Source organism: Emydura macquarii, unplaced genomic scaffold (assembly GCF_026122565.2).
Source record: "Emydura macquarii macquarii isolate MOO-44397 ecotype Brisbane River unplaced genomic scaffold, CSIRO-AGI_Emac_v2 contig_3373, whole genome shotgun sequence".
NCBI lineage: Eukaryota > Metazoa > Chordata > Testudines > Chelidae > Emydura > Emydura macquarii.
This window is the reverse complement of record NW_027133510.1, coordinates 44,935-60,408: the sequence shown is the minus strand read 5'-3', so window position 1 is coordinate 60,408 and position 15,474 is coordinate 44,935. Positions and strand designations below refer to the sequence as shown.

The window sequence follows — 15,474 nt, the reverse complement described above, 5'->3', positions numbered from 1 at the left end:
CTGAATCTCTCTCTCTGAGTCCCTGCACAAGTAATGCCCAGCACTGACAGAAGGAGAGTGTTTCTCTTATAAAGAGGGGGATATGCAAATGCAGGTGAGAGATTCCAGTTTAAATCTCCGGCGCTCTCTCTTTCTCCGCCCAGGCTTCACCCGCAGAGACATTCCCCGGGGTCTGTGCAGCGACCAGCCAACCCCCCTGAGAACTTCTCCCTCCAACACCAGGGAAAATGAGACTTTGGCTTCCCTTCGTTTTCCTTCTAGCATCTTTCGCAGGTAATTAACCCCCTCAGTGCGCTGGGAGACAGAAAGTGATATTGCTCCAGTACAATGGATATGAATTGAAGTATTATTGTATTCCCAGGTGCCTGGTCCCAGGTGCAGCTGGTGGAGTCCGGAGGGGATGTGAAAAAGCCCGGAGACTCTCTGCGCCTCTCCTGCAAAGCCTCCGGCTTCACCTTCACCAGCTACTACATGCACTGGGTCCGACAGGCTCCCGGGAAGGGACTGGAGTGGGTGGCTCGTATTGACGTAGGTGGTAGCAGCACATACTACGCTGATACATTGAAAGGGCGATTCACCATCTCCAGAGACAACTCCAACAACCTGCTGTACCTGCAGATGACCGGCCTAAAACCCGAGGACACCGCCCGCTATTACTGTGCGAAAGATGCACAGTGAGAGGAAGCCACTGTGAGCTCAGACAAAAACCTCCTGTTCCGGTCAGCAGGGAAAGTCCCAGTTGCTTAGACACTCCAGACACTGGAAACTCAAAAGAGGAAGCGACGTGTTCATGGCCAGCGGCTCAGTCTTAGCCTAATCTAGCTTCACCGAGCACAGAGCCAAGGCCGGTCCCGACCTGACTGAGAAGGGCTGGACCTGAACCTTTCCCCCGAATTTTTAATACATTTTACAATTAGTTTATGTGCACATAAAGACTCCCATGAAACACCCCCTTAAAGTCGCGGGTGGGAGGAGAACGTGATAAACAAAGCCACAAACAGTGTCAGATAAAAACATGGGTACAGTGAAGCTATCGATCAGTGCTGGGTATTTCACCGATATTTGCTGAAAGATATCACGTTACATAACTCATCAACTCCCTCCCCCTGCACACCGCCTCCTCTCCATGGGCCTCATCAACTAACTCCCACACATCCTCGGGCCATGTCACATAACGGATCTTTCAACCATCCAACTTCCTTTCTCAGTACAATTCAATTAATCCACCTGTATTTAAACAGCAAACACCCTGAATGGGGGTTGCATGCATAGTTCACCCAGGGATTTTGGGAGTTGAAAGGGGCTCTCGGCCGCTGCCCTGGGTAGACGGGGTAAATCTATCCAGGGCACAAATGGGCATCTCCTCGGGGCTAGGTATGGATATTTTACCAGAAGATATCGCTGGAGGAATTCGATAGATCAGACTTGCCCAAAGAAAGGACTACATTCAGGCTTAGTCTCTCAGAAATATGCGGACTTAATGATATATCCAAAGCTAATCTTGTGTGCCCAGAACTAATGTTATAGAAGACCTGAGTGGATCTACTTATCTGTCTGTCTGTCCCCCTTCTCACCCATCACTCTCCAGGTGACCGATTCTAGTCCGGTGTCCCAGGGAGAGAAATGCATGAATCCAATGACCATCAAATCGATTCTGAAAACTCTCTCCAGCTTCACTGCGTTGTAGATGCGGCCAAAGGAAGGACAATCGTCATCGGGTCAAAGCCTCGCTGCTGTGAAGTGCGGAAGCTCCCTGGATTCCAAGGCTGCTACCCCGCTTGGCTAACGCTGCTGTCCTGGCCCCTTTATTCCGACAGATGAAAACATTGAATCACACGGGATCGAGCTATGCCAGGAGACGAGGGGCCAGGCGCCCTCCCACAGGAAATAGAAAGCCTGATTTCAGAAGGTTTTCTACCCAAACAGGTACAGATTTATTCAGTGCCCACAACAATCCGTCAGCAATAAGTAAAAAGAAATCAGTCAGAATCCTTTACAGTTCTCGATTAGCAATTTTCATTTATTGATTATTGGTAGCAAATTAACAACCTAGCCTGGAAATCTGCAAAATAAACCCCAAGAGGACTCCGTGTCTCTAAGTTGGGAATTGGGTATTTAAGCAGGAGGCTCCCTGGCAAATGTATCCGTTTGTCAGATGTCACTGAAATCTAGGAATCAGGCTACAACTGTGAGTCTTTTATAAAGAAGGGGATATGCAAATGGCGGTGACTGTGTCTTGCTTAAATCATTTCTCTGCTAGGTTATAACATGGACACCGACATCAAAAGTGGGGTAGGGCGGAGAGACATGATTGGATGGATGGATTGATAGAGTTAGGTAAGTTAAATTGGCAGTATTATAAGTTCCAAGTGTTATGACATATCTATAAATACTCAAAGGGAAGCTTCTCTATTAAGATTGAACCCTCAGATCTCCCCGACATTGGGTTTAAACTCCATACAGTGTCACACTCCTGCGAGATCTCCCCTTATATTGTCCCCACCCCTTGTCCCATGCAAATGAGCCGCCCGGGGCCCTGTTCATAGCCCAGTGGCAGGCCGCTCACACCGCTCAGAGCCAGCTCAACTTCCCAGCCCGCCCAGGGAACCAGCCCGCCAGCCGCAGACATGGCCCCCAGCCTGGTCCTCGCCTTCCTCCTGCTGCTCCCAGTGGGTAAGGCCGTGATCTGCCCTCCAGTTGTGACCTAATATCCGCCCCTCTGGAAATCACTAAAGTATTTCATCCCTTCATTTCCCCCCTCTGCAGGTGTCTATTCCCAGGTTAGCCTGGTGGAGTCCGGTAGAGGAACCAAGAAGCCCGGAGAGACCTTCAAACTGACCTGCACTGTGACCGGATTCTCTCTCACTAGCAAGGAGATGCACTGGGCCCACCAGCCAGCGGGGAAAGGGCTGGAATGGGTCGGAGGTATTTGGGGTGATGGTAGCACTCTTTATAGCGAGGGTCTCAAAAGTCGCCTCACCATCACCAGAGACACGTCCAAGAGCCAAGTGTACCTGCAACTGACTGGCCTGCAACCCGCAGACACCTCCGTGTATTACTGTGCCAGAGACAACCACAGTGCGGGAAAACCTACCAGACCCAGCACTAAAACTAACCTTGCATCTCTGTAAATCTCGGTCTGTGAACTCTCATTGCTAGAAAGAGTGGCAGAATAATTCCTGATGTATTAAGGATTTTTTTAAATTATTTCCTTACAGCTGCAGCTCCCACCCTTTACTAAAAATAGCAAAAGAAAAGGAAGAGGAAGCTTCCAGGGAGCGTAGGTAGACGCGGTGAGACTTTAGAGCAGGCTAAAACCAGCAGTGCTCTAACAAAGCAACTACGAGCTGGATTCCCAAATGAGCAGCCTTCAGATCCGAGTGCACGGCTCTGTATTACTGGGACAGATAGGGACACCAGGGTGATAAATCAACCAGGTGATAAACATGCCGGAAAGATATTTCAGCTCTATCTGGATATTGACCTTCCCAGCATCTTCCTAGTGCTCCGATACATTAGCATTTGGGAATAATTTAAAATAGAAAGTTTTTATTTACAGACGTGTTTCTAAAGACTTCGGTCTTTAATATCCATCCATGCTGGAACTCCGTGCTTCCTGAGTGCCTGAATCCCAATTGTTCCCTTGAAATGTGCACCATCAGTCAAGGCTGAGAAGTGTAACAGTGGTCCCGACACACTGCACTCGCCAGTCCAGGGAATCTTAACTCTCCAGGGAGTGTCCGAGCCCAACCCTTCCCACTCACTGGCCCGATGTTCGCATAGGCACGGCTGACAGAGAGCACTTCCCCCGCACCGTGTAACTGATGATAATACAGTTATATCCTAACTACCTAACCAGGGAACCGTTCCCATAAGGCAGCCGTTTCTTCCCCTTTATACCGAAAATCAGGACCCTGCAGCTCTAATGTACACAAACACCCAGCAAGGGATGATCTGACTCCCCCCTGAGCCCTTCTGCAAGTAACTCACCGCACTCAGGGAAGGAGTTTGGCTCCTTTATAAGCAGGGCGATATGCAAATGGGGGTGGGAGTTTCCTCTTTAAATCCGTGCATCTCTTTGACCAGGCTGCAGCCAGAGACAATCCGCAGCCCCCTGGCTCTGTGCAGTTACCAGCCAACCCCCCCGAGCACTTTCCGCTCCAACACCAGGCAAAATGGGACTTTGGTTCGCAATTGTTCTCACGGCAGCAGCTCTGGAAGGTATTTTCTTCCCCTGATTAAATGGCAGAACCAGGCACTAGACAATTGTTGCTGTTTTATACCATTAACTGTGCCATGCCTTTATTTGCAGGTGTCCGCTCCCAGGTGCTGCTGGTGGAGTCGGGAGGGGATGTGAAAAAGCCCGGAGACTCTCTGCGCCTCTCCTGCAAAGCCTCCGGCTTCACCTTCAGCAGCGCCTGGATGGAATGGGTCCGCCAGGCTCCCGGAAAAGGGTTGGACTGGGTGGCTGCGATTAACGAGGGTGGATCGAGCCAGTGGTACTCCCCGGCTGTCCAAGGGCGATTCACCATCTCCAGGGACAACTCCAACAACCTTCTGTACCTGCAAATGACCGGCCTGAAGGCTGAAGACACCGCCCGCTATTACTGTGCTAGAAACACACAGTGAGCGGAAAGCAGCTGCTGCTGATACAAAAACCAGAGCAGCGGAACTTCTCGCGTCGGGCGGCAGCAAGACACCAGCCAAACACTGCTGTGCTGGGCAAAAGGCGGGGAAGGGCCGGCAGGATGGAAAACTTTGACATCGCGGATTAACTCTTCAATGCCCTGCATGCCTCCTGCTATCGGAGTGTGTGCGCGGTGCTGCTCGCCTCCCGCAAAGGGCTCTTCTCACTGACTGAACGGGGGTCTCCCTGGAGTGCAGCAGCAACTAACCACACGGGGAATCCTATGCTGGGTGGCGCGCAGACTCTGAACTCCTAAGCGAAGCTCAAACACAGGGGCGGAGGGAAAAGGAGGCACTTTGTCCAGTGTCCCTGCCGGGGAACAGGCAGGCGTGACCGAGACATATTTCAGTGGCAGTGTACAGCAGCTGCTGTGCTCTCTCTCTCTCTCTCTCTCTCTCTCTCTCAAGTTGCAGTGGGGGAGGTCGAGGTTGGACATTAGGAAAAAGTTTTTCACTAGGAGGGTGGTGAAGCACTGGAATGGGTTACCTAGGGAGGTGGTGGAATCTCACACACACACACAAAGCCCTGGCTGGGATGGTGTAGCTGAGATTGGTCCTGCTTTGAGCAGGGGGTTGGACTAGATACCTCCTGAGGTCCCTTCCAACTCTAATATTCTATGATTCTATGATACACCAGGCACAGTGCGCATATCCATGGCCTGGCCTGTTCACTTTTCCCTCTGTTTAGCCGGTCAGTGAATGTTCAGGGGCAGCTTTTATCGGGTTTCACTGGACTTTTAATAAAACCCTTAATAAAAACATACATCCTAGAGCCAGGTCGTCAGCTGTTGTACACTGTGGAGGCTCCATTGATTTCAACAACCTTACCCCTATCCACCCAAGCGGAGGATCTGACGCATTTATTCAAACAGGAAAAAAAAAACCAAAAAAACACATTATTTAGCGGAGGGGCCCTATTTATACATGAAGATCCGGGTGCAAGGCCCTCAAAATACCTTTGGAATTGCCATCAGTATTTAAGAAGAGACCTTCTTTCTAGCTACACATTTAGGCATTTCTTTTGCCCCCGTCAACAATCAGCGAGCAGTAATTCAAGTGGAATAAGTGATTAGCAATTGGCTATTTAAGCAAAGAACAATTATAGTTTATCCATAACAAGTCACAAACCTGGGATCTTCAAAAAGACTAAGCAACCTCCAGTCTGAGCTGGAACTGCCACAGACTGGGGACCGAGGGGCTAGGCAGCAGCTCTGCAGAAAAGGACCTGGGGGTAACAGGGGATAAGAAGCTGGATACGAGTCAGCAGGGTGCCCTGGGTGCCAAGAAGGCGAATAGCATATTGGGCTGCATTAGTAGGAGCATTGCCAGCAGGTCACAGGAAGTGATTATTCCCCTCTATTCTGCATTGGTGAGGCCGCATTTGGAGTATTGTGTCCAGTTTCGGGCCCCCCTTACAGGAAAGACGTGGACAAATTGGAGAGAGTCCAGCGGAGGGCAACGAAAATGATTAAGGAGCTGGAGCACAAGACTTATGAGGAGAGGCTGAAGGAACTAGGCTTGTTTAGCCTGCAGAAGAGAACAATGGGGTGATTTGAAAGCAGCCTTTAACTACCTGAAGGGGGTTCCAGGGAGGATGGGGCTAGGCTGTTCTCAGTGGTGGCAGATGACAGAACAAGGAGCAACGGTCTCACGTTGCAGTGGGGGAGATCTAGGTTGGAGATTAGGAAAGAGTTTCTGAGGGTGGTGAAGCACTGGAATGGGTTACCTAGGGAGGTGGTTGCATCTCCATCCTTACAGGTTTTTATGTCCTGGCTTGACAAAGCCCTGGCTGGGATGATTTAGGTGGGGCTGGTCCTGCTTTGAGAGGGGGTTGGATTAGATGGTCTCTTGGGGTCTCTTCCAATCCTCATTCTCTATGGTCAGTTAAAATAGGAGGCACCCTAGAAAAGTGGTCCTCTGATCAAAACGTTAAAGAAATCTAGAGTGCAAAGATCCCACAATCAATGGTGCAATGCTTCGATTGTCAGGGACCCACAAGGCGAGAGGCACTTCTTCCCAACTGAACTGGAGATAAGTTTCTTATTCCCCTATTCTTTCGGAAAACCCTGCCCTGCCACAGGCGTCACCTCAGTTTTATTTTCAGCTCTCCCATCAATAAACAAACAAACTGAACCCCACTCTCCTCTCAGACTCAGATTCTGATACGCATCGCCCCTCGTATTCTACCAGTTTCTCTCATCCCAGATTCAAAAGTCCATGGAAGACAATGGGAGTCTTCGCAGTCACTTCACAATGCTTTAGATCAGAGAAGGATGCCTGGAGATTCGAGATGGCTTCATGTCTCCTTTGGGCAAGAGCGTAATCGGCGTCACACCGCCCAGTGCTCGGCGCTGCACAAACAAACCGCCAGGAACAGTCTGGCTCCTCCTCTCTGAGTCCTACGGCTAGCAACTCGGACCATTAAGGGAAGGTCTCTGTGTGTCTCTGATAAGACAGGGGCTATGCAAATGAGGGTGAGAGTTTCCTGTTTAAATCTGTCTCTCCCTCTGCCCAGGCTGCACCCGCAGACAACTCGCAGCCCTTTGAGTCTGTGCAGTGACCAGCCAGTCCCCCCCGAGAATTGTCCCTTCAACATGAGACTTTGGCTCCATTTCGCTTTGCTTGTAGCAGCTTTGGAAGGTATTTCTCTCCCCAGAAACGCATCTCAGAGTCAGCAGGCGTGCTGCTCTCCATGTGATTTCTAATTGTGACTTTATTCGCAGGTGCCCGGTCCCAGGTGCAGCTGGAGGAGTCCGGAGGGGATGTGAAAAAGCCCGGAGACTCTCTCCGCCTCTTTTCCAAAGCTTCCGGCTTCACCTTCAGTGACTATGAGATGAGCTGGGTCCGACAGGCTCCCGGAAAAGGGCTCGAGTGGGTGGCTACGGTCAGCAAACCAACTGGATCCAGTCAATGGTATTCCCCGGCTGTTCAAGGGCGATTCACCATCTCCCGGGACAACTCCCTCAGCTCGGCTTATCTGCAAATGTCTGGCCCGAAACTCGAGGACACCGCCCGCTATTACTGCGTGAGAGACACAGTGACACAAAACCCACCAGTTCTGGTGCAAAAACCCCGCTGCGGCGTCTTCCTTGTCCCGTGAGCCGTGTGCAGCTGGGACGGATGCAGCCCTGGGCACTGGCGTGAGACAAGGCGTCAGAGCTTCACTCGGCTGCTGAATAAATCCCAGGCAGCTCACCTGCGGGACAGGGCGCAGGGCAGCGATTTTCAAAGCAGCGCCCTGATTTTAAGTCACCCCAACTCCCCTCTGAAAATCACAGCCCAGATTCTCAGCGGGTGTCAAGGGGCGGAGCTAGGGACCCAGCCCATAATACTATGCCACAATTAAATGCAGTAAGCATGGAGCTAAAGGATCCCCCCTTTACCGACCAAGCCTTGGCACCCCCACAAGGCGAGCCAGGTGGGGGGGGGGGTTCTAGATCCGAGCCCAGCAGGGTTCTCCGGAGGCGCTTCGGCGGAAGCAGAGCCCCACTGGTGATGGGCTGGGGGCTCCAGGGTTACACCGCGTAGGGATGGGGGAACTGCCTGGCGTCTTTGGATAGCAAGGATCTGGGGCAGGACCAAAGGGGTGAGGGTGTCCAACCCAGCCCGGATTCAAATCCCTTTTCAGTCTTATTGTTCCAGGAAAGGAAAGGATCCTGCTCTCTGATTCCCGCTCCCCAGAACAAAGGTTAAAATAATTCAGAAAATAAGTGTGTCTCCTTTCTCAGGAGGAGGCTGTGCAACCGCGAGTGTTTCCTGTTTATATCCGTCTCTCTCTCTCTGTCTCTGCACCCCAGAGACAATCCCCAGCCCCCCGTGTCTGTGCAATTACCAGCCAGTCCCTCTGAGCACCTCCCCTCCCCCTTCAACACCAGGGAAAATGGCCCTTCCCTTCCGTTTGTCTGTCTTTTTGTCAGCTCTGGAAGGAGACTGGGATACGGGCTCCCCCTCGACACACTGGACAGACAAGACAATGCTACGTTCTCGCCCTAGGCCTGGATTCACAGAGGTGCCGGGTTAGAAGATCAGGGTGGCACTGCCTATCTGTCAGGCACCTAGACAATCCCAGGAACAATGTATGACCGTCCGCAAAGCCGGAGATTGGCACTGTGAAGGAAAAAGAAGATGGGGTCTCTGTTTCAGCTGAGAACTGATTTTGGAAATGGCTGTAAAAAGCCTGAGATGGAAAATATCTTTTTAGCAGTTTGTAAGCGTTTCTGGTTCCGCGGGAGGCCACAGCGGCTTCCTACAAACAGGGAATAGCTCGCGTTTGGCGAGTGAGTAGTCCTACTTGTCCGCCCTTAGGCAGGGTGAGCAGCAGTTACTCGCTCCGGCCCCCGGTCAGGGCGGGCGAGCCAAGAGTCAGTGGCTCCAACCCCTAGGCGGGGTGAGCAGAGGCAGATTGCTCAGGCCCTCAGGCCCTCAGGCAGGGCGAGCGAACCAGGAGTCAGTTGCTCCAACTCTTAGGCAGGGTGAGCAAAGGCAGATCGCTCAGGCCCTCAGGCAGGGCGAGCGAACCAGGAGTCAGTTGCTCCAACTCTTAGGCAGGGTGAGCAAAGGCAGATCGCTCAGGCCCTCAGGCAGGGTGAGCGAACAAGGAGTCAGCTGCTCCAACCCTTAGGCAGGGTGAGCAGAGGAGGCAACAGCTTCAGGCGGGGTCAGGAGAGCAATTCTCCTGGGGTGGCCAGGGAACGGGGGAAGGGGAGGGGGACGCAGGCCCACCCGTCTCCACTGCGTCCCAGCCCAGGGCCCTAGCAGTGGCAGAAGCGGCTGCCACTGTGCCGGCGGGGCTCCCGCCGCAACACACCGGCTATGATGCAGCTCCAGCCACAGGCCGTGGCTGTCCCTGGGCTACTTCCTCCCCACTGACCCTAGTACCTGCTTCTTCCGTGACACGGGGATAGTCCACCTGGTCTAGTGCCGTCAGTCCTTCCTCATCAATGGGGGGTAAGGCAGGAAGCTCCTCGTCAGGGGGCAGCTCCTCCAGGTCGTTGGAGGTGGGGAATGGCTCGGCCTCGGGCAGCTCCTCCAAGTCCTGTCCCGCTGCAGGGAGGGGCTCGGCAGCCGGCAGTTCCTCCAAATCCGGCCCGGCCTCCGGGGGTGCCTGCCACTCGGGCTGCTGTGGGGTCTCAGCCCAGTCTGGCGGTCCCAGAGCACAGCCCCGGGCTCGGGGTCGGGGTAACTCGGCCCAGTCGTCCTGGCCGGGTTGTCTGGTCCAGCTCCTCGAGGGCCCTACCCAATCCCCGGGCCCAGGTGGGGCCGGGGTTTGTCGGCGGCGGTTAGGCTCTGGCCTCGGCCTCTGCTGGCGGGGCAGCACGTCTGCCTCTGGCAGCAATCTGGGCCCTACTGAGCTCAGGGGCCAGGCTTTTATCCTTCCCCTTCCTGTTGGGGCTCCGCCCCGCGGCTGCCAATTGGCCTGGCCGGGTGGTCCTATCACGGCCCGGGTCCCTTGTTGCCGGGCAGACTCCGGGGCAGGGTGTGAGCTGGGCCAATCAGGGCTCTCGTGCCCTTTCTCGGGCTCTGTCTCCGAGGGAGGCCACAGCGGCTTCCTACACAGTTATATAATCTTAAAATGTTCTGAGGAAACAAAATAGTTAAGAGGCCTAGACGCCAGCAGGGCTGGAATGCGGAAAAAGACCTTGTAACTTAGATAAGAAAAGTTGCAAGTACTGAGCTGAGAATATTCCTAGATAAGTAGTTTTTTTCTTTCCTTAGTATGTATAACCATGGAAACTCTGACGTGTAAAGACTTGTTTATACCACCCTATAAATACGGTCAGTTTTTTGTAAATGATTGTCATTCCTTACATTTGAAGGGATCACCTTCTTTACGTAAAGAATAAACTTTGGCTTTGCTAAATCTTTTGTTTGGCTATTTCAGAACTTCCGCTGAGCAAGAGAACTTTGTTAGTAAGGATCCCTGAGTTTGGGTTCTTCCACAGCACCTAAACTCCTGGAGAAATAGGCACCTAAGAACAGGATTCACAAAAGGCAGGACACTAGCCCCAAAAATGGATTCACAAAAACCAGCACATTAGGCAGGGGTGGTCGAAGCTCACCAGGGGGAAACGCACAGAAGAGGTTTGTCCTGAACCCCCTTCCTCTGCCAGAGACAGGCACTTCAGTCTGGGCGGCAGGATACACGTCACCCTGCTTGCAATTCCTGAATGGGAAAGGAATCTCCCCCTGCAGCCAGGCATCTGACCTGCCCCTGCCTTTCTGCTGAGGCTGGCACCGTGCATCACACGAAACAGTCAGACAAGCAGGAGGTGGTGGCACCCACCTTATGGCTCTTAACCCAGGGGTTAGAACACCTAAGACAAGATGTGGGGAAAAGAGAGTTCAATCCCCCCACTTGCCTTCTGGTTGATAAAGAGAAAGCAGACCCCTGTTCAAATCCTACTCACAGGGGAACACGCTAAGCACTGCCTTATGGGGTAGGCTGAGGTGGGTCTCCCTCCGTCTCTTGTGTTGAAGATGTTTCACTGTGGATAAATAATGAAAGCGGGATTGATGTGAAGACTGGACTCTGGGTCCCCTCCCTCCTCTGGTGGTGCCCGAACCACCGGCTACCCAGTGGGGCGAGGGCAGCCTGTTCTGCCCTTCTGTGGGTCCTGTGTCCTTCCCAGCTATGCAGCTAGGTGGGAGTGGGGGCTCAGTCCCACCCTCTACCCCAAGCCCAAACCCAGGGACCCTGTGAGGAGCAGCTTCAAATGTTTAATCCATGAACTACCTTCCCCAGGTTGACTCTCCTTGGCCCCGCTGCTTGTGGTTGCTTCCTGGACCCGGGCGGGGGGGTCCTCCCTCAGGCCTCTGTACCTAGGGATCCCTGGCCATGCCCAGACAGGCTTCCCCTTGACTCTGGTACCTTTTTGGTTGTGGTAACAATTGTTCCAAGCTGCAGAGTAACTCCTTCTCTTATCTACCTTTCAGCTTCTGGCAGCTGCTTGGCCTGGAGGCTTTTAGCTGCTGGGGCCAGCTCCTTGATTAGCCTCAGCTGGCCTAATTGGCCTAATTGCACTGGAGTGGCCACAGCTGAATAACCCAGGGAACAAGGATTTGTTGACCCTGGGGCTAATATAGATACCCTAGAACTAAATGGCCAATGGGATGTTCTCATCAACAGGCAGTGGAGGTGGGGTGGGGAAAACAAACGGGTTCTGTGAAAACACCCCTTGTCTCCATTGTGGCATGCTCCTTCGACTTTATCTTTATATTCCAGGCAGTTATTTTGCTCTCATTGTTGACACACAAAAACCTTGCACACTTTGTTTGATCGGATCATTTCAAGGTTTTTCTTTTATCATTGTAAAACCAAGGACAATTTTATCACTATTTTGTATGTCGCTGTTACAGATAGAGCCATTTCTGTCTAAGTCGGGGTAAATTACTCCACCACACATTGATCCTAGCTAGTTTTCCCTTCAAGTAAAGCGTCTTGTTGTTTAAATAAACTTCTTGTTTGAAATAATAATAAAAAAACCAACCAAACCTACTCTCCTGTAGCCACCAGGTCTGGCCCTGTCACCCCAGCCATGCTCGTTCTCTGCCCCCCAGTACTGGATACTCTCCAATGTATGATGAAATGATCATCGACTCTGTGCTAGGCACTGCGCACACACACACGGTGTGGGACTCTCTGAATCTCTCTCTCTCAGTCCCTGTACAAGTAATGCCCAGCACTGACAGAAGGAGAGTGTTTCTCTTATAAAGAGGGGGATATGCAAATGAAGGTGAGAGATTCCAGTTTAAATCTCCGGCGCTCTCTCTTTCTCTGCCCAGGCTTCACCCGCAGAGACATTCCCCGGTGTCTGTGCAGCGACCAGCCAACCCCCCTGAGAACTTCTCCCTCCAACACCAGGGAAAATGAGACTTTGGCTTCCCTTAGTTTTCCTTCTAGCATCTTTCGAAGGTAATTAACCCAAGTCGCTGGGAGACAGAAAGTGATATTGCTCCAGTGAAAATGTATATGAATTAAATATTATTCTATTCCCAGGTGCCCGGTCCCAGGTCCAGCTGGTGGAGTCCGGAGGGGATGTGAAAAAACCCGGAGACTCTCTGCGCCTCTCCTGCAAAGCCTCCGGCTTCACCTTCAGCAGCTACAGCATGCACTGGGTCCGCCAAGCTTCCGGGAAAGGGCTAGAATGGGTGGCTTACATAAGATACGATGGCAGTGCTACCTACTACCTTGATGCGGTGAAAGGCCGATTCACCATCTCCAGGGATAACTCCAACAGCCTGCTGTACCTGCAAATGACCGGCCTCAGATCCGAGGACACCGCCCGCTATTACTGTGCGAGAGACACAGTGACACGGATCCTATCGCTGCTAATACAAAAACCCGGGCTGCAGAGTCCACACGCCACGTGAGGGCAGCAGAGACCTAAACCACGGGGCCTGGTGCACAGAAATGAGAACGGGCCTCCAGTCGAATACAATACAAATCTGCCACCAAATTTTACTTATTATATTCTTAAACAATGTCACCCGTTTCTACACAATGTCCCTCTGGGCCTGTGGTGCGGACACCACCTCAGCAGAGCTCACAGGTGATTTACTCCCCGTCAAGAGCAGAGGATCCCCCGGTTTCTTCTTAGACAGAATCACCTCATACCTGACATGTCCTGATCTGCAGGTGCAGCTGATGGAGTCCGTGGGGTGTGTGTGTGTGTGAAAACCTCGGAGACTCTCTCACCTCTCCTGCAAGGCCTCCGGCTTCACCTTCATCAACTGCTGGGTGTCCTGCATCCTTCAGGCTCCCGTGTCTGGTTTAGAATGATTCTTCCCCACAGACATCTCCGGGGGTGGCACATATTACCCCGATTGAGAGAAGGGCGATTTTAATTTACCATCTCCAGCGACAACTACAGAGACGTGCTGCGTTTCCACGTCAACATCTTGAGCCGCGAGGACACCACCTGGTTTTGATGAGAGAGACTGAAGCCAAACTCATGCCTCTGAGCGGGTGTTCTCCTTTTAGGGTACCCAAGCTCTGCTAAAGATCAGGAGCTTAAATGGGAGAACACATTCAAAATGAGGCACCCTATTTCCTCACCTATAGCAGCGCTCCCCACTCTCACATCCATCACTCTCATCAGGAATTAGGATGCTCTAAATGAACCATTCAGTCATTTGAACACAGCGGTATCTTTCTTCCTCTCACCAGAGTGACGAGAAGCCGCAGCTCCCTCACGAACTTTACTCCCGATTGATTTTGCAATTCCAAACTTTATTCGCTTGCCAAGCGGCCAGCACGGGGCAGAATGTTGCAATGCATCCAACTTTGGGGGTTTCTGGGAAGGAACCAAACACACTGCTCCCAGCAATGAGAGTTCTTTGTCTGAGATTTAGGAAGATGCAAATGTAACCTCACTAACATTTGTTTACATAGGAGGACAAATATCAGAACGGTGAGTAATGGGTCATGGATAAAATTATGGATCTGGGCATTTTTCAGCTTTCCAGGCCTACCGTTATAATTCCAACCTAACCTGAAAAGAGAGGATAATTTCTCACACTTCTCTGGTCCCAGTAATCACAGATTTTATAATTTCCATCTGCTCTGCTTTTGCTCCCTGGGCATATATTCTTCTCCCACACATTATGAGCGGAAGGCCTCTAAAGACAGTGGAAATATGTCCCTTGACCTAAGTCGATTTAAGAGTAATTCCTAGAAATCAATGCCCAGCGATTCACATCATTCTCATTTCTGCTGTGATACGAAAGTAAATCAGGACCCCAGCACAATGTTCTAGGTACTGCACAAACACACACTGAGGAATAAGTACACTCCTTCTACCGCAGCCTGAATGAAACTAATTCAGGTCATTAAGAGAGGGAGTTTGTATCTCTCTTATAAGGAGCGGGATATGCAAATGAAGGTGACAGTTTCCTGTTTAAATCTGCCCCTCTCTCTGCCCAGGCTGCAGGGGGAGAGACAATCCGCAGCCCCCAGTGTCTGTGCAGTTACCAGCCACCTCTCCCCTCCAACACCAGGGAAAATGAGACTTTCCATCTATTTCGTTTTCATTGTGGCCGCTTTGCAAGGTATTTTCTAACCTAAATACCCTGGGGAGGCCGACGAATATTTTGTGTTTGCTCTTTTGATACTAATGTTTGTGTCGTGTCTTTATTCCCAGGTGCCCGGTCCCAGATCAACCTGGTGGAGTCCGGAGGGGATGTGAAAAAGCCCGGAGACTCTCTTCGCCTCTCCTGCAAAGCCTCCGGCTTCACCTTCAGCAGCTACGGGATGCACTGGGTCCGACAGGCTCCTGGGAAGGGGCTGGACTGGGTGGCTGCGATTAGCAGTGCTGGATCGAGCCAGTGGTATTCCCCGGCTGTACAAGGCCGATTCACCATCTCCAGGGACAACTCCAACAACCTGCTGTACCTGCAAATGACTGGCCTGAGATCCGAGGACACCGCCCGCTATTACTGTGCGAGAGACACAGTGACACGAATCCTATTGCTGCTAATGCAAAAACCCGGGCTGCAGAGTCCGCTTGCCACATGGGGGCAGTGGAGACCTAAACCACTGGGCTTGGAAATGAGCATAGGCCTCCAGTCCAATACAATACAAATCTGCCAACAGGTTTTATCTATTATATTCTTAAGCAATGTCTCCCATTTCTACACAATGTCCCTCTGGGCTTTTGGTGCGGACACCACCTCAGCAGAGCTCACAGGTGATTTACTCCCAGTCAAGAGCGGAGGATCCCCCAGTTTCTTCTTAGACAGAATCATCTGACTCCTGCCGTGTCCTGAACTGCAGGTGTCCGGTCGCAGATG

The 15,474-nt window shown here is 51.9% G+C and overlaps 1 long non-coding RNA gene, 1 pseudogene and 2 gene segments (V, D, J or C); 3 read left to right on the top strand and 1 right to left on the bottom strand.

Moving 5' to 3' along the window:
• The first annotated feature begins 101 nt into the window (after positions 1-101).
• Positions 102-678, top strand: LOC137143962 (Ig heavy chain V region 3-like). The segment is given in 2 exon segments: positions 102-273; positions 362-678. Coding segments are annotated over 2 exon segments (363 nt in total).
• Positions 679-6,981: 6,303 nt separating this feature from the next.
• On the bottom strand, positions 6,982-11,607 carry LOC137143963 (uncharacterized). Its single transcript, XR_010917303.1, has 3 exons — positions 11,555-11,607; positions 11,094-11,171; positions 6,982-8,793 (listed from the first exon to the last, which is right to left on the bottom strand). It is a non-coding gene; the product is annotated as an uncharacterized lncRNA (long non-coding RNA).
• An 800-nt stretch (positions 11,608-12,407) lies between these two features.
• On the top strand, positions 12,408-13,056 carry LOC137143959 (Ig heavy chain V region 914-like). The segment is given in 2 exon segments: positions 12,408-12,419; positions 12,697-13,056. Coding segments are annotated over 2 exon segments (372 nt in total).
• Positions 13,057-14,621: 1,565 nt separating this feature from the next.
• Positions 14,622-15,254, top strand: LOC137143965 (Ig heavy chain V region C3-like; annotated as a pseudogene).
• Positions 15,255-15,474: the final 220 nt, after the last annotated feature.